We start from the raw sequence: 18583 nt of genomic DNA on the forward strand, positions 1-18583 counted from the left end.
ATCTGATGATGTAAAAAGGGCTTTATAAAACAGCAGGTCAGGGACAAGGTAGCACGTCTGGTGAACAGGTCAGGGTTCTTTCGCCGCAGGCTGAACAGTTGAAACTGGAGCAGCAGCACGACCAGGTGGACTGGGGACAGCAAGGAGTCATCATGCGAGGTAGTCCTGAGGCATGGTCCTCGGGCTCAGGTCCTCCGGGAGGGAAGAGGGAGAGAATTAGAGGGAGCATACTTAAATTCACACAGGATATCTGATAAGACAGGAGAATTACACCAGATATAACAGACTAACCCTAGCCCCGAGGCACATAGACTATTGCAGCATAGATACTGGAACCTGAGACAGGAGGGGGGTCCGGGGACACTGTGGCCCACGGGGCCAACCAGGCAGAATATAACTCCACCCACTTTGCCAAAGCACAGCCCCTACACCACCAGAGGGAAATCAACTGACCACCAACTTACTACCCTGAGACAAGGCTGAGTATAACCCAGGAAGATCTCCTCCACCGCACGAAGCAGATGGAGCGCAAAACCGTAAAGAGCTGGAAATTCTAAAGGTTGAGGTTGGGCAGGGAGACAGCGAGGCCTATAACCCTGCTATGTAAGGGATAATCAATGAGGGACTATGAGTTCTATGGAACATCATGAACTACGTGGAAGGTGTGTTCTGAATTCTGATTGGCTGAAAGCCATGGTATATCAGACCGTATACCATGGGTATGATAAAACATTTATTTTTACTGCTCTAATTACGTTGGTAACCAGTTTATAATAGCAATAAGGCTCCGCTGGGGTTTGTGATATATTGCCAATATACCACGCACTCCGCGTTCCTAAATACAACCCTTAGTCGTGGTATATTGGCCATACACCACACCTCTTATTGCTTAAATAAAGCACGCTCTACAATGCCCTTCAAGCCAATCAGAAAGTAGTATTCAACAATGTCATCGTATAAACTAAACTTAATGCTAAGCAAGGGCGAATATATGTGCGAGTTGAGATAAATACAAGAGATGATTCGGACAACAACTTGAACATGATGACATTCTTATGATGGCACGGCGATAATTCATATGAAACTGTGAGCAGGCATAGGCGCTAAAACACTGCTAGTCCAATTAGGATCCAGGATCCAAACAACCAGTTCATAATAAAAAAATGAAAATGTCATATAGACTATGGTTGTTAAAATAATGAAGGATAGTTACCTGTAGCCAGTTCTATTTTATATGTATATTGTGCCTTGGATGCAAGTAAAAAACTAAAAAACACGTATTTATTTTTATGTACATGTTGTGAGCTCTCTGACTGTTTCATTCACTGCTGTCCAGGCTTGTAGCATACTACTGATTTCTAATATTTTCTCAAAGGGAAAATCTATAAAATATGTTAAAGAAAAATTATGATTATTCACAGTAACTGATTAGAAAAATTGTTTGACCGTCACTCGCTTTTTTTAACTGACAGACTGGATAACCAATTACAGTGTAGAGTTTTCTGATCAGCCAATAGTAGTATGGGGAGTGGCATCCTGCTTTCGGATGACCCAATGGGAGAAACGAGGAGGTGTCGTTTTGTGACCCTAGCTAAACGTATTCACCCACTGGTGTGTCCGTTGTTCTTGGTTTGCTAACGGCTACAGTAGCTAGCTGTATATATTTTTTTAAATCCGTAAACAACAATAACATATCATCAAATTATGGAAGGCCGTGGCTACAGTTCAGGTATGTATCAAAATATGTCAATGGGTTTACATTTTCACTAGGTTATTCATGTTCAAGATGTTATATTACTAACGTCAGCTAGCTAGCCAATTACTTAGAAGCTAACGTTAGCTAGCCATCTTGAATGGCTTCTAAGCAAGCTAAAATAGTAACGTTATTTTGTACGTTATACATGGTCATTTTACAGAACCGGTAATGCATGTAATACGTAGCTAGCTGTGGTTATATAGAAAGAGAACGTCACAGTCTTAGTGTGCAATCTCATTAAAATGGAGTCCGTCTGCCACGACTTGAACCCACAATAGCGTTAAGGAAATGGCCGCCATATGCCGTTTTTCTACATTTTTTTCACCCTCCAGAGAATACGTTCCCCACAGCCCTTCAAGTTTATGTAACGAACGTTAACGTAATAACTAGTTATGACTGCCACCGTTAACGGTATAGCTAATGTTTTTTTTTAACCAAAGGTGCAAGGTAAAGGTGCAAGGTTGCCGACTAGTTAACTAACGTTAGCTAGCGAAGTTAGTTGGTTAGCTAGCTACATGTTAGCTAGATGTTAGCTTACAGCTAAGTAAGCGGGCTAACTCGTTTCTTTGTTGTCAAACGTTCACCCCTGTGAATGCATTAGCTAGCTATACTACCCTTGTGTACGTTATGCGACATTGCGTTATACAACCCGTTTTGGGAGTGCTTGTAGATAACCTTTTAATTTGAAACCTCTCTTTAATCTGTTAGGAGGATACTCGAGTTGGGGAGGCGGTGGAGGGTCGGGGAGCCGAGGTAAGAGAGAGAGAACGTACTGTATCTGTTCACACCAGTCTAAAACGTTACATATCTGAATTGCCCAGGAATATGTGCCAGCGATTTTGGTTGAATGAACAGTAACACTTTACATCACAGTGTTAGCTGGCACCTTACTTGGGGAGGACAGGCTCGTGGTAATGGCTGGAGTGGAATTAGTGGAACGTATCAAACACATCGTTTCCAGGTGTGATGCCATTCCGTTCGCTCTGTTCCTGGACATTAGGTGCCGTCCTCCCCTCAGCAGCCTCCTGTGCTTTAAACATAATTGATTGTGTAGACTTAATCATATTTACAAAATGCACTTAGCCAAAGGCGCCCATATCAAATGTATTGGAATTTAAACGAGGTAGCCTATGATTTGGCTCATTTTGAGTTAGCTAGCTACACCTCTATACCCCTGCCTGTAAACTGTGTGATCCTCACTTTAAAACCATCTCTGCTCTCCCCCCAGGCTCAGACAACTATGACTCGTATGGAGGGGGCTACAAGGACTCCATGTCAGGGATGGGGGGCTACGGAGGAGGGCACAAGAGGGGTCTCTCTGGGAGTTCTCTGTTGTCGACGGGGACCAGTGCAGACGCTGTCATCGCTAAGATCAACCAACGCCTTGACATGCTGACCCAGCTGGAGGGAGGCATGAAAGGCGGGGGGCGCAGCGACAGGTAACACACACAGAGCTCTAGCTGACCTGCACACACCTCTTTCTGGCTGGTAAAGGCGTCCACATGCTTCTCAGCCCAAAGTGTCCGGAACAGCTCGTGCATATATTATGACAACATTGTGACATTTTTGTGGTCTTCGGTACATTTCCCCCCGGGTTGTTCTGGCAAACAGTATTGATTCTTCAGGAAAGTCTTTGTCATTCAACGAGAGATGATTGGTTTTCAAGCAAATTTTTTAATTGAGCAATAAGACATCTTAGTTACATGTAAAATTGACTATGATCTCGTCTGCAAAAAAACGTAAACATTTGATATTCCATGAGTTATTAGATTAACTCTTAACTATTTTGAGGGAGTGTATACTAGCTACAGTGCCTCAAAATGGACTAACTATTGCCGCGGTTTTCTCATTTTTCAAGTCTTTTAAGGGAGTATGTGACCACACTCGTTCAGTTCGCCTAGCCGAATATTATAGCTAGCACCAGCCGAACTGAAGCAAGCTAACACCTTAACACTCCCCTGGTTTCAACTCTCCACACACGTCTTTGCACTCAAGATCAATCACGCACCTTCACACAGTTGTGTAGTCTGCCTTTCCAACACTATACACACACACACTCAATCATCTGACCTGCACCTCTCCTGTGTTTTCCACACATCTGCAGCTAGCTTTTCCCATATCAATCCCCCTTTCTCTTCACACCTCCATCACTCTCAATCCCCTCACAATGCTGCCACACCCTCGCTCTTCCTGCTTTAATCCCCTCACAATGCTGATGCCACAGCCTCTCTCTTCCTGCTTTAATCACCTCACAATGCTGCTGCCACAGCCTCTCTCTTCCTGCTTTAATCACCTCAGAATGCTGCTGCCACAGCCTCTCTCTTCCTGCTTTAATCACCTCACAATGCTGCTGCCACACCCTCGCTCTTCCTGCTTTAATCCCCTCACAATGCTGATGCCACAGCCTCTCTTCCTGCTTTAATCCCCTCACAATGCTGCTGCCACAGCCTCTCTCTTCCTGCTTTAATCACCTCACAATGCTGCTGCCACAGCCTCTCTTCCTGCTTTAATCCCCTCACAATGCTGCTGCCACAGCCTCTCTCTCCCTGCTTTAATCACCTCACAATCCTGCTGCCACAGCCTCTCTCTCCCTGCTTTATTCACCTCACAATGCTGATGCCACAGCCTCCCTCTCCCTGCTTTAATCAACTCACAACTGCCACAGCCTCTCCCTGTAATCACTACATACCACCCACATCTTTCCTGTCCCCGCCCTCCTTAGCTAGCCCCTCCCCCTGGACACGACTAGGATGTAACGGTAAGGGTTACAGGGTAAATATCCAATGTATTTCGGTTGGGGAAACATTTTGATTTAAAGGCTAAACTCATATGGTTGATTTTTGTAGAATTGGGAACCATTTTCCCCCTATGGATTTTCAGCCCTCAAGGATACGAATTGCTTCAATTTGCTGAAACATAACATGTTAAGGATAAGTAGTCTATTTCTCCGATTCCAGTCCGTTAGTTTGGGTAACACAAGTAGGTTTAGTCTAAACCAGAAGGTAGCTAGCTGTAGTTAGGGGGTTTTAACTGTTGTTGAAGTAACGATAGTAACTATCCAGATGAGCCTCTACCTGGCTCCTTCCACCCAGCACAAGAGATATGAGCCTCTACCTGGCTCCTTCCACCCAGAACAAGAGATATGAGCCTCTACCTGGCTCCTTCCACCCAGAACTAGAGATATGAGCCTCTACCTGGCTCCTTCCACCCAGCACTAGATATTTGAGCCTCTACCTGGCTCCTTCCACCCAGCACTAGAGATATGAGCCTCTACCTGGCTCCTTCCACCCAGTATGCTGTCCTGGGTGTAGTTGGTTTGTCTTCATTATACTGTCATGCTTATGGATTCCCATTCATATACTCAGGTAGATCCCTCACCACCAGTCACAGTTCCCAGACACAGGGAAGTCAGCAGCAGGTCGTTATAGTATACTGCCCCCCCTGTGTCATGGAGGTAGACGTGCAGCACCCACAGATCCCCCAAATGCACTCCCCTCTCTGATCTATCTGACTCAGAACAGACAAATAAACCAACATGTCCACCTCATCCTGACTCTCTGTGTCTGAGTGGGAGGTTGCTCGAGGGAGGGGGGGGGGGGGGGGGGGAGAACGAATGACGGTGACAACAACCAAGTTCATATTTTGGCTGAGGCCCCACCCTGTAAATGCACAAGGAACACCAACTAAATGCGCGCCCCCCCCTCTGTATTGTGGTACAGTCTAATCACCCTCACATACAAATTGCCACATGGAACAGTACTGTTTCTATAAGGCTGCTCTTGTCTGTCTCTCTGTGACCCATGAACCAACCCTGATATTCTGTACAGCTCCAGCTCTGTCCCCACCTCCACCCCACACGGTGAGACACTCCACCTCATCTTGACTAGAAAGGGAGTAAACCCCCCTCCCCCACTACTGGGGTACCAACCAACCCCCCCTTTGACTCCAGAGAGAAGGGTGGGGTGGATGAGAAATGGGGAATGCTCAAATGTGTGTAAACCAAATGTTGACAGAGAAAAGCCTTCCTGCCATGAATGCCTACATCAAGACTCAGCAGCGTTGGGATTGGCAGAAACTTTCTGCATCATTATGACATCACTAATGTGGCTCATCACCTTGGGGGGAAACATGTCAGAGAGAGGAGTAAAAGGAGGGGAAGAGAGATTCCCTCCCTCACTCTCTGCTCGTTCTACCACTCCCTCCCTCCCCCTTTTCGCAGGTTTGACCAATACGAGTCCTTCGACTCACGGGGCCCCTCCCTCCCCTCCCGGGATCTCTACAGATCCGGTAGCTATGGTTACGGCGATGGCCGAGGGGACATGACCCAAAGAGCTTCAGGCTTCGGAGGAGGTAGTGGTCTAAGCTCAGGCTTTGACAGCTCCTCCTCCTACGGAGCTGCTAAGATGCAGCGGCAGAACATGAGAGACTCCTTCTCCAGTGGCCAAGGAGGAGGAAGCTGGGCCGGAGCAGGCCAGCGTTCCCCGAGAAGGGGGGGAGGCCGCGGAGGGTTTGGAGGCCGCAGATCCGACCCCACTCCCATGGGTGGAGGTGGTGGTAGGATGGGTGGAAGAGGAGGAGGCCGGGGAGGTGGCGGTCACTCCCCTGGGGGTAGGGGCAAGCTCCCATCCCTCCTGGGCCACCGCATGCCCCCCCAGACCGGGGCCTTCCACCAGTCCGCTCAACAGGGCCGGGTCTCTGGGCACCAGGACTTCCCAGGGCGCCACTTTGGAGGGGGCCCCCAGGGAGGCCACCAGCGCGGGCGCAAGAGGCCCCTCAACCGAGTAAGTACCCTACTGTACTGCCCGCCAGTCTGCCAGCCCCACAGCAGGGCATGATGACTTACCTACCAAACCCCCCCGCACCTGTTCATCAACCCCCGTACCCCCTAAACGCTCCCCTACCCTGCCTACAGCGCCAAGGGACTGGGGAGGCGTGGATATAATTGACATGACAACTACCAACACATTGACAGCAACGCTCGCCCCCCCCCAAACGTATAGTTTGGTCATCATACTATCGGCCCCCCAAACTTATAGTTGGGTCATCATACTATCGGCCCCAGTCCCTATTCAATATTGCCACAAATGCCTCTTTGATTGAACCGAACTGTCCCCCTCCCATTGAAAGGAAACTGCCCTGTTCCAATAAATAGTAGCCCCTACCAACACCACCCAGCAGAGATCTGGACCAAACTCCATTATAATGTCCTTTCTCTGGGTTTTAATCTTGTGGTTTTATTTTGCCTGGTTCTGCCCCTGATGGAGGCCTTATGGTAATAGTGGAGATATGCCGGGGAGTCCACTGAAAGTTCCTTTTGAGAATCTATTGAAAAGTTCCCTTTGAGAATCTATTGAAAAGTTCCTTTTGAGAATCTATTGAAAAGTCTATTATAGTAATGGTGAAGGGATCCAAGTTAAAGATGGGGAAAAGTTTTATTGGTCCACTGATAGTCCCAAAATGTTTTGCATGTCAGCAATCACGTTTTCAAGATATTTGACTTTGAAGAAGCAGAGTGTCACTGGCCACGTCACCAATGTGATGATGATGTCCCTCAGCAGCAGCAGCCTGGTGGTGGTCAGCGTGACGGTCAGAAGAAGAGGAAACAGACTCTGACCGCAGCAGATGAACCAGAGTCTAAGATGAACAAGACAGAGAGCGCAGGTGGAGAGACCGCTGAAGGTACCACACACACAGAACAGACGACAATGTCCACACTAGAGGTTGAACGATTAATCGGGGCCGGTATTTTTGGGCGCCGTTAAACATTTTTTTATTTTTTACACCTTTATTTAATCTTTATTTAACTAGGCAAGTCAGTTAAGAACACATTCTTATTTTCAATGGCGGCCTAGGAACGTTCTGCCTCAGATTTTTAACCTTGTCAGCTCGGGGGATCCAATCTTGCAACCTGACAGTTAACTAGTCCAATGCTCTAACACCTGATTACATTGCACTCCACGAGGAGCCTGCCTGTTAGCGAATGCAGTAAGCTAAGGTAAGTTGCTAGCTAGCATTAAACTTATCTTATAAAAAACAATCAATCAATGACTGTCATTGCTCCAATGTGTACTTAACCATAAACATCAATGCCTTTCTTAAAATCAATACACAAGTATATATTTTTAAACCTGCATATTTAGCTAAAAGAAATCCAGGTTAGCAGGCAATATTAACCAGGTGAAATTGTGTCATTTCTCTTGCGTTCATTGCACGCAGAGTCAGGGTATATGCAACAGTTTGGGCCGCCTGGCTCTTTGCGAACTAATTTGCCAGAATTTTACGTAATTATGACAACATTGAAGGTTGTGCAATGTAACAGGAATATTTAGACTCATGGAGTCTACCCGTTAGACCCGTTAGATAAAATACGGAACGGAATAAACGTTTTGTTTTCGAGGTGATAGTTTCCGGATTAGTCAAAGGTATATGGTTTAGAGAGAAATAGTCGACGCGTTATAATTCCTGTAATAATTTGCGGCTGAATTTGAAAGGGGTTCCTTCGTTATTTTACCGTTCATGTCTTCCATAGAGAATGTCTTGATCTACTTCAAACACAGACCTTATTTTAAGTGAATCTAAAAAATATCCTATGGAATAAATGAAGGAACCGCTTTTCAGATTTTGCTAAAAGGTGTCATGGGAATTATGACTCGCACTTTGGTTGTCAATTCTTACCATGCCCATTATTAAAATAGGATTTCCTGCATATAGAAATTAAAGTTTTTGTTTTCAACATTCATCACAGGTAACTTAAACACTATTTTTATTCAAACAGTTGAGAGTATTTGTCTCCTAAGCAGACTCTTCAGTATCATTGTCACTTCAGAGCTGTGTGCGTGTGTGTATTTATGTATTATATTAAGTTAAAATAAAAGTGTTCATTGTTCATTCAGTATTGTTGCAATTGTCATTATTACAAAACTGTGTGTGTGTGTGTATATATATATATATATATATATATTTTTTTTTTTAATAAATCGGCCGATTAATTGGTATCGGCTTTTTTTTGTCCTCCAATAATCGGTATCAGCATTGAAAAATCATAATCGGTCGACCTCTAGTCCACACACACAAACTATCCCTATGCACTGTCTGACTTGACTGTCTTTCTGTCTCTCTCTTTCTCTGACAGAACCAGCAGAGAACAACGGTGAAGAAAATGAGGTGAGGACCCCAGCTGCTGTGACTTAACTAACACATCTGTGTAACCGTGTGTGTGTGTCAGTACTCATTTTGTTTCTCTCCTCCAGGCAACCAAAGCCCCGGCTGATGGAGAGAAAGGTAAGATGGATTCATCTCCTCCTCTGTTATTAGACCTACTATCCTCTCTTCATCAAAGTGTTTCCATGATCTATTTAGTCTGCCCTCCCACCTATCTGTTTCATGTCTCAGGTGGGAGGGCAGACAGGCTACCTGAGACATGAAACAGATAGGTGGGAGGGCAGACAGGCTACCTGAGACATGAAACAGATAGGTGGGAGGGCAGACAGGCTACCTGAGACATGAAACAGATAGGTGGGAGGGCAGACAGGCTACCTGAGACATGAAACAGATAGGTGGGAGGGCAGACAGGCTACCTGAGACATGAAACAGATAGGTGGGAGGGCAGACAGGCTACCTGAGACATGAAACAGATAGGTGGGAGGGCAGACAGGCTACCTGAGACATGAAACAGATAGGTGGGAGGGCAGACAGGCTACCTGAGACATGAAACAGATAGGTGGGAGGGCAGACAGGCTACCTGAGACATGAAACAGATAGGTGGGAGGGCAGACAGGCCCTCCCACCTTACCTTTACCTACACTGAAGAAGGCTGCAAAAGCGGAAACGTCTGTGTACGCTATCCTTGATGCAGTGAAAATAATATAAATTGAGAGATGAAGTAAGCTTGATTTAACAAGTGTTTAGAATTAAATGTGGAGTTGAGCTTATAGTTACGCGATGACATCACATGCCCCGCATACCTTAAAAATTATACTTTGGTAAAGTTTCATTTTCCGCTATAAAGAAAGTTGGACTAAAGAGAGATTGTTGAGCAGAGAACATTTCTCCTATAGCTGCCGTTTCCGTATTTTTTAATATATTTTTTGCCGTATTACTTTTGTCAAATGAACCTGGGTCAATGCTAACCTACCTACAGTCTCTTTCCTGCTCCACCCATCTTTTATTCAAGCTGGGTGACGTTTCACAACTCTAGATGTAATTTTCAATAGACTGCCCCTCTCCTTGCTTCCCTCCCTTGCCCGCTTCCCTGTCACCTCCTCCCTATTTCCCTTCCCCTCAACACGAAAACCTCCTCTCCTTTTCCCTCGCTCTTTCCCCGTCTCCCCTCCTATCTTCACCTCATCTCTCCATCCGTCTTCCTCTCCAACTGTAACCTCTCCTCTCTCCCCAGTGGTGTCGATGCAGGAGGAGATCTCTCAGATGAAGAAGAAGCTCCAGACAGGGAAACAGACTCCTCCCCAGGACAAGGTCCCCAAAAACAGGAGGAAGAGGGGCGGCTTCCTGGAAAGGTCAGGGGTCACACTAACACCCAAAAGTCAAACCCAGAGGTCAGTTATTACAAAATACATCTCTTAATTTCTCTGTAATTTTCTTCCTTTTCTGTCTCTCCTTTACATATCTTCTTCTCTTTCTCAGAGGTCAGAGTTATTATACGGAATCTTCTTTTCCTAAATACAGTGCCTTCGGAAAGGATTCATACCCCTTGACTTCTTCCACATTTTGTTACAAAGTGGGATTAAAATGGATTTAATTCTCTTTTTTTGTCCATTCAATACATGTTAGAATAACCTTTGTCAACTTGCTTGTTGATCATTGCTAGACAACCATTTTCAGGTCTCGCCATAGATTTGAAAGCAGATTTATGTCAAAACTGTGACTCAGGAACATTCAGTCTTCTTGGTAAGCAACTCCAGTGTATATATGGCGTTGTGTTTTAGGTTATTGTCCTGCTGAAAGGCGATTTCCTCTCCCAGTGTCTGTTGGAAGCAGACTGAACCAGGTTTCCCTCTAGGATTTTGCCTGTGCTTAGCTCCATTCTGTTTCTTTTTATCCAGAAAAATTCCCCAGTCCTTAATACAAGCATACCCATAACATGATGCAGCCACCACTGTGCTTGAAAATATGGAGGGTGGTACTCCGTAATGTGTTGAATATGTCCCAAACAACATTGTATTCAGGACAAAAAGTTAAATGCTTTGCCACAATTTTTGCAGTATTACTTTAGTGCCTTGTTGTAAACAGGATGCATGTTTTTGGAATATTTTAATTCTGTACAGGCTTCCTTTTCACTTTTTCAGTTAGGTTAATATTATGAAGTAACGTTTGTTGATCCATACTCAGTTTTCTCTTATTAAGCTCTGTGACTGTAAAAGTCAAATCCCTGAGCGGTTTCCTTCCTCTCCAGAAACTGAGTTAGGAAGGACGCCTGTATCTTAGTAGTGACTGGATGTATCGATACACCATCCAAAGTGTAATTAATAACTTCACCCTGTTCAAAGGGATATTCAGCGTATGCTTTTTTTAATCTACCAATCGGTGCCCTTTGAGTCATTAAAAAACCTTTATGGTTTAAATTCACTGCGCGATTGAGTGACCTTACAGATAATTGTAGGTGTGGGGTACAGAGATGAGGTATTCATTCAAAAATCATGTTAAACACTATTGTTGCACACTGAGTCCATACAAATTATTACATGACTTGTTAAGCACAAGTTTACTCCTGAACTTATTTAGGCTCCTTGCCATAACAAAGGGGTTGAATACTTATTGACCCAAGATATTTCAGCGTTAATTTTAAATACATTTGTAAAAAAAAAAATCACGAAACATCATTCCACTATGACATTATGGGGCATTGTGTGCAGGCCAGTGACAATTTTTTATATTTTTTATCTGTTTTAAATTCAGGCTGAAACACAACAAAATGTGGAACAAGTCAAGTGGTGAATACTTTCTGAAGGCTCTGTATGTACTCAGTGAGGGCAGAATGACCTGTCTTCTTTCCTCTCTCTCCCTCCCCCCTCCCTCCCCGCTCTCTCCCCTCCCTCTCCTCTCATTCCTTCTTTTCCTAAATATACTCAGTGAGGGCAGAATGACCTGTCTTCTTTCCTCTCTCTCCCTCCCCGCTCTCTCCCCTCCCTCCCTTCCCGCTCTCTCCCCTCCCTCTCCTCTCATTCCTTCTTTTCCTAAATATACTCGGTGAGGGCAGAATGACCTCCTGTAGTCTTTTCTCGGTCTCTGTGAATGGATGGATGGGGGGGGGATAATGCATTACTCAACACTAACCACTTAGCTGTAGTTTCACTCACCACACCTTCCAACATATCTGCCTCTGATTGGGCCGGCAGGCTTGTGGTCTGACTGTTGTTCTGTGTGGTCGACAGGGTGACGTTTGCGTGCTCGGTGTGTAAGTTCCGTTCATTCTACCACGAGGACATGGCAGCCCACCTGGAGAGCAAGTTCCACAAAGATCACTTCAAGTTCCTGTCCAGTCAGCTGTCCAAACCCACCACAGACTTCTTACAGGTAGAAACACACACACACAATCAAAGGCGGACACACACACACTCAAAGGCGCAGACGCATGCAGATGGGGACATTAACACGCACTCAATCTTCTGTAAGATTCCCATGTGTTTTGAGCGGAACCCCCCTCTTACTGTGTGTGTGTGTGTGTACATACCAGGAGTACCTGAATAACAAGTATAAGAAGACAGAGCAGAGGACCAGTCAGATGGAGAACCACTGTGCTGCTATCTGTCAAGTCTACAAGGAACAGGACCTCACCAGGCGTAAGGACAGCAGTGTGTTTATGTGCTGTCTACCAGGGTTTCCGTTAGTCGCTAATAGCAGGCTATTGTGTCCCCCCCCCCCCCCCCCCCCCCAGGAGAAAACAAAGAATCCCATTGTGACATAATGCATTTGAACTTTTTCATTGATGGGAATAGCAGTGAATAAACTGCTGGTCGAGCTCAGGCAGCTGTTTGTTGCTGCTGGAGTAAAACATGTCCCTTTAATAAGACCAGTTATTGCGTCACAATCGCAACAACAAACTACTTTGTAATGAGCTGGAGGCCATATGAATCTTGAAAACATATTTAATTAAAAAATATATGTTTTACTACATATTGAGGCATGTCTTACCTTGCTTCAAAGTAGCCAAAATCCAACCAAACGTGCAGGCAGTTATTTGATAGACTTCCTATTGCCATTGAAACCAGTAGCCCTTTTCTCTCCTGTTCTATTGGTTTTCAAATCAACTTTCAGGTTTCAAGTTTGAAAAAGCACATTTTCACCTTTTAAAAAGTCACATTTATAATAAAACACTCCATGCATTCTCGCATTTGCAGACTAGTGTTTATCGAGCTTACTATTCCTAATGTGATGATTGGATAGACATCATTTAGCCTTGTGATGATTGGATAGACATCATTTAGCCTTGTGATGATTGGATAGACATCATTTAGCCTTGTGATGATTGGATAGACATCATTTAGGCTTGTGATGGTTGGATAGACATCATTTAGGCTTGTGATGGTTGGATAGACATCATTTAGGCTTGTGATGGTTGGATAGACATCATTTAGGCTTGTGATGGTTGGATAGACATCATTTAGCCTTGTGATGGTTGGATAGACATCATTTAGCCTTGTGATGATTGGATAGACATCATTTAGCCTTGTGATGGTTGGATAGACATCATTTAGCCTTGTGATGGTTGGATAGACATCATTTAGCCTTGTGATGGTTGGATAGACATCATTTAGCCTTGTGATGATTGGATAGACATCATTTAGCCTTGTGATGATTGGATAGACATCGTTTAGCCTTGTGATGATTGGATAGACATCGTTTAGCCTTGTGATGATTGGATAGACATCGTTTAGCCTTGTGATGATTGGATAGACATCGTTTAGCCTTGTGATGATTGGATAGACATCGTTTAGCCTTGTGATGATTGGATAGACATTGTTTAGCCTAATAGTAGGCTATGTATCATACATTTGTTTTCTCCTTTCTTTGCACAGGAAAATGTTGGCCTTTTTAGAAACACATTTCATGCAATTCTACCAGACTTTAGATGACTGGAGACATTAGCAGAACCTCTTTTAATAGGACAACATTTACACGGTAGCCTACTCTGCTGACAAACAGATCAATAAAAAGCTCATTTGTAAGTTAATTAGGATATATCATTTTGGCAATTAAAATGAAGGGGAAAGCTTCCCCCTAGCCTTATGGACACCCCGCCTATGTATTGTATCATCTTCAAATTGCATCTGAGTTACATGTTCAGTTAAGAGAGAATTACCATCATCTAAATGTAATTATTATTATTATTTATTTCTGAAAACCGTGGGCGGACGACCTAATCAGGTAATGCAACCAATGCATATGGGTCTGGTACATTTATCTTTAAATGTCCGGTAGATGAAAATGCTGCCGGTCAAATGTCCGGCGCTGCGTATTCCTAATGGAAACCCTGTTGTGTACGTACTGTGTGTGTGTGTACCTGCTGTATGTCTGTGCTACCCTTCTGTGGAACAGGAAACCCTGTTGTGTACGTACTGTGTGTGTGTGTACCTGCTGTATGTCTGTGTGCTACCCTTCTGTGGAACAGGGTGGATTTGTAAAGGCTTTTTCTGTGTTTTCTTTTATGCTGGTCAAACTATTTCCCCGTGTCTCCCTCCTCCTCTGTAACAGAGTTGGGTATGGAACACTTCATGAAGAAGGTGGAGGCAGCCCACTGTGCAGCCTGTGACCTTTTCATCCCCATGCAGTTCTACGTCATACAGAAACACCTCAAGTCCCCCGACCACAACTTCAACCGCAAGGTCAGTACACTACACAGCTCCGTTTATATTGACTGTAAGGGCTGGATGATACCAGGTCAGTACACAGCTCAGTTTATATTGTCTGTAGGGGCTGGATGATACCAGGTCACTACACAGCTCCGTTTATATTGACTGTAAGGGCTGGATGATACCAGGTCAGTACACAGCTCAGTTTATATTGTCTGTAGGGGCTGGATGATACCAGGTCACTACACAGCTCAGTTTATATTGACTGTAGGGGCTGGATGATACCAGCTCAGTTTATATTGACTGTAGGAGCTGGATGATACCAGGTCAGTACACAGCTCAGTTTATATTGACTGTAGGGGCTGGATGATACCAGGTCAGTACACAGCTCAGTTTATATTGACTGTAGGGGCTGGATGATACCAGCTCAGTTTATATTGACTGTAGGAGCTGGATGATACCAGGTCAGTACACAGCTCAGTTTATATTGACTGTAGGGGCTGGATGATACCAGGTCACTACACAGCTCAGTTTATATTGACTGTAGGGGCTGGATGATACCAGGTCACTACACAGCTCAGTTTATATTGACTGTAGGGGCTGGATGATACCAGTATTGCGATACTCGTTACTATCGTGGCAAAGAATGGAAAAAACAAGATTTAACGTCTTTAGGAACACAGCCCTACTGACGGTAAGAAACATCATTATGTTGTCATCCAGAGTCCCATTTATCCACATCTTCCAAGCTACAGCACACTACTTTACATACAGCAGGTTTATCAAGGACCAGTGATTGGTTAATCACCTAGTTGATCGGTTAACTGATTGGTTGATCATTAAAAGTAGATCGCTGCTCCAGCAGGTCATTGTCGAGGATAAACACCATTGTGGTCCTTTTTGGCAACTAGATGACAGGTGTTAACTCCAGCTAACTAGACACCTCGGCTCACGTCTCAAAACGCATACGTCCATCCTCTCAGCAGTAGCATGCTCACAGTGGGTAATCAGGCCTACATAAACCCTGCTTGGTTGAGATTGGCAGGGAGCATGGATAGTTGGATACAGAAGCACTTTTTATTTTATATTTTGCTATGCTCTCCCTGACTTTTTTCCCCACTGACCCCTGTGTGACCTTTGCCTCCTGCGTGACCCCAGGGTATGATGGAGCAGTCTAAGAGGGCCAGTCTGTCAGTGGCTCGCAGCATCCTCAACCACAAAATCATCGGAAAGAAGCTGGAGAGTTACCTCAAGGTACACACACACACAAGCACACACGCCTATCTCTCACAGAATCCCCCCCCCCCCCCCCCCCCCTTTAGAAACACTGACTCTCTGTGCCTCGCGCACTCACTCACTCTCTGACCCTGCCCCTCTCTCCTCTCTGCAGGGTGAGAACCCCTTCCTCGGTAACCAGGACGACCAGGACCCAGAGGACTCAATGATTATGGAGGTGTCAGAGGCTGAGCTGACCAATGAGAGCCTGGCGGAGACCACCAAGGAAGAGGCGGGGCCAGAGACATCGCAGGCGGCCACCGGGGCTGATGGGGTAGAGGAGGAGAAGATGGAGGAGGGAGGAGTGGCGGTAGCAGACGGAGGGGAGGAGGAGGCGCAAGTAGAGAACCTAGCGGGAGGAGAGGGGGAGACGCAGGGTGAGGGGGAAACGCAGGGTGAGGCTGAGGGAGAGCTGGAGCAGGGAGAAGAGGAGGACGGGTTTGAAGTTGGAGATGAGTTTGGAGAGGAGGATGAGGGAGTGGAAGGAGAGCTGGGAGAGGAAGAGGAGGATGAAGGAGTGGGAGGAGAGGATGAGGGTGTGGCGGTAGAGAAGAAAGACGAGGATGCTGACGTGGTCGTCATAGAGTGACCTTTACCCTCAATGACCCTTTGACCTCCCTCTGGACCAATTAATACAGCCCTCTCTCCCCTGTCCAGCCAATCCCACTCTACCCCTCCCACAAACAGCCAATCAGATTCATTTATACTTACTGTACATCCCGCCCTCCTCCATTCAGAACCGAGACTCACTAATATGCTTCTGATACGTCTGTTTTCATATATACTTTCTCTTCTGTGTAAGTAGACTTTTTTTGTTGTGCCTTTGAATCTGTCGGGCTACGTTGGGATATTTTGACCATGTTTCAGTGGGTAGAGGACCGTGAACTTAGTGTTATTGATATGACACACCCCCTACCTGGTATTACTCCTGGACCCACTCCCTGTCCGTCATAGCTAGATTCCTAGGAAGTGCGAGCGGATTGGTTCGTCTCTTATCGACTCCTCCCAAACGTGCAAAACTTATTTGAAATGTATTTGTTGGTGTGTTTAGATTGAAAGACGGGGCAGGATTTAGTTTTACAGATGGTTGCTGTTGTCATCATGTTCTTTTTTGGACAGATGAGAATAAATGTTTAAACTGTTTATCTGTTGGTTTGGTTTCTTTGTTGAGCTGATTTCTGCTAGCTTGGTCTCAGATCTCTTTGTGCTCTTGACAATTCCATTGCTGTTGTCAAGACACATGACAATGAATTAGTTAGCATGATCGCAGAAACAGACTGGCTGATGATCTGGGTTTAGATTAGAATAAGGTCAAGGGTCAAATTCTTCATTTACACACATGGTTAAAAGGCTCAGGACAACTTTAACACTACACTGTAAATCCAATCATTCACATAGGGTGCGGCAGGTTGGCTGCAGGCAGTGGTTAGAGCATTGGGCCAGTAACCCGGAAGGTTGCTGGATCGAATCCCCGAGCTGACAAGGTAAAAATCTGTCGTTCTGCCCCTGAGCAATGCAGTTAACCCACTGTTCCCCCGGGCGCTGAAGACGTCGATTTAAGGCAGCCCCCCACACCTCTCTGATTCAGATGGGTTGGGTTAAATGCGGAAGACATATTTCAGTTGAATACATTCAGTTGTATAACTGACTAGGTATCCCCCTTTCCCTGATTAAAGTAGTACGTTGTTTAAAAGGGTGTTCGGCAGTTACTACATACATTTTTGGACTTCTAAATGAACGTGTACCAATTAATTCATGAACATCACTTCTAAATGAACGTGTTCCAATTAATTCATGAACATCAACTTCTAAATGAACGTGTACCCATTAATTAATGAACATCGCTTCTAATTGAATGTGTACCCATTAATTAATGAACATCACTTCTAAATGAACGTGTACCAATTAATTCATGAACATCAACTTCTAAATGAACGTGTACCCATTAATTCATGAACATCACTTCTAATTGAACGTGTACCCATTAATTCATGAACATCACTTCTAATTGAACGTGTTCCCATTAACTCATGATGAACAACTTCTAAATGAACTTGTTCCCATTAATTCATTAACATAACTTCTAAATGCCTCTATGAGCTTTTAGTTCAGTTGTCATACGTTATCAGAACCCAAAATATAAGCTTGTTTTACTCCAATGTTTAAAACTATAATTTTGATATCATGGATGGTCAGTCCTTGCATCCATAGCTCTATGAATTTGAGTGGTATTATTTCTGCAGTCCCATCCCTTGGCTTTTTACCGAAACAGGAGCAGGCTTTGTTATTTCTGCTACTTTAAGGTATTGTCTTAATGTAACACTGCATTCTGCATAATACAATCTTGTTGACTGTGACGACCATGAATCAACTAAAAGGAAGGAACAAGTTGGCTGTTATGTATCAAGTGTAATATACTGAACAAAAATATAAATGCAACGTGCAACAATTTCAAAGATTTTACTGAGGTACAGTTCATATAAGGAAATTAGTGAATTTAAATAAATCCATAGATTAGGGCCAAATGAATTTCACATGACTGGGAATACAGATATGCATCTGTTGGTCACAGATACCTTAAAAGAAAGGTAGGGGTGTAGATCAGAAAACCAGTCCGTATCTGGTGTGACCACCATTTGCCTCATGCAGCGCAACACATCTCCTTCACATAGAGTTGATCAGGCTGTTGATTGTGGCCTGAGGAGTGTTGTCCCACTCCTCTTCAATGGCTGCTGGATATTGGCGG

The 18583-nt window shown here is 44.6% G+C and overlaps 1 protein-coding gene across 3 annotated transcripts; it reads left to right on the plus strand.

Moving 5' to 3' along the window:
• The first annotated feature begins 1596 nt into the window (after positions 1 to 1596).
• Positions 1597 to 16980, plus strand: LOC120019596 (A-kinase anchor protein 8-like). Of its 3 annotated transcripts, none has more exons than XM_038962923.1 (13): positions 1597 to 1729; positions 2465 to 2509; positions 2985 to 3195; positions 5976 to 6537; positions 7312 to 7435; positions 8889 to 8920; positions 9007 to 9037; positions 10152 to 10308; positions 12145 to 12286; positions 12447 to 12552; positions 14465 to 14595; positions 15721 to 15816; positions 15953 to 16980. In XM_038962923.1, exons 1-13 carry the CDS (start codon positions 1705 to 1707, stop codon positions 16424 to 16426), a joined length of 2136 nt encoding a protein of 711 aa, XP_038818851.1. In that variant the 5' UTR covers positions 1597 to 1704; the 3' UTR covers positions 16427 to 16980. The 3 variants fall into 3 exon arrangements, with proteins under 3 accessions (XP_038818851.1, XP_038818870.1, XP_038818860.1); XM_038962942.1 differs by having other exon boundaries at positions 10152 to 10269; XM_038962932.1 differs by having other exon boundaries at positions 7315 to 7435.
• Positions 16981 to 18583: the final 1603 nt, after the last annotated feature.

This window comes from Salvelinus namaycush, chromosome 2 (genome assembly GCF_016432855.1).
Source record: "Salvelinus namaycush isolate Seneca chromosome 2, SaNama_1.0, whole genome shotgun sequence".
NCBI classification, from domain to species: Eukaryota; Metazoa; Chordata; class Actinopteri; order Salmoniformes; family Salmonidae; genus Salvelinus; species Salvelinus namaycush.

What these genes read in the sequence shown, in the direction of transcription:
- LOC120019596 (XM_038962923.1), top strand. Translation starts at nt 1,705, where the DNA reads ATGGAAGGCCGTGGCTACAGTTCAG. An exon ending in TGGAGGGTCGGGGAGCCGAG is followed by an intron (nt 2,510 to 2,984) that starts GTAAGAGAGAGA and finishes CTCTCCCCCCAG; the next exon opens with GCTCAGACAACTATGACTCG. An exon ending in AGCTGGAGAGTTACCTCAAG is followed by an intron (nt 15,817 to 15,952) that starts GTACACACACAC and finishes TCCTCTCTGCAG; the next exon opens with GGTGAGAACCCCTTCCTCGG.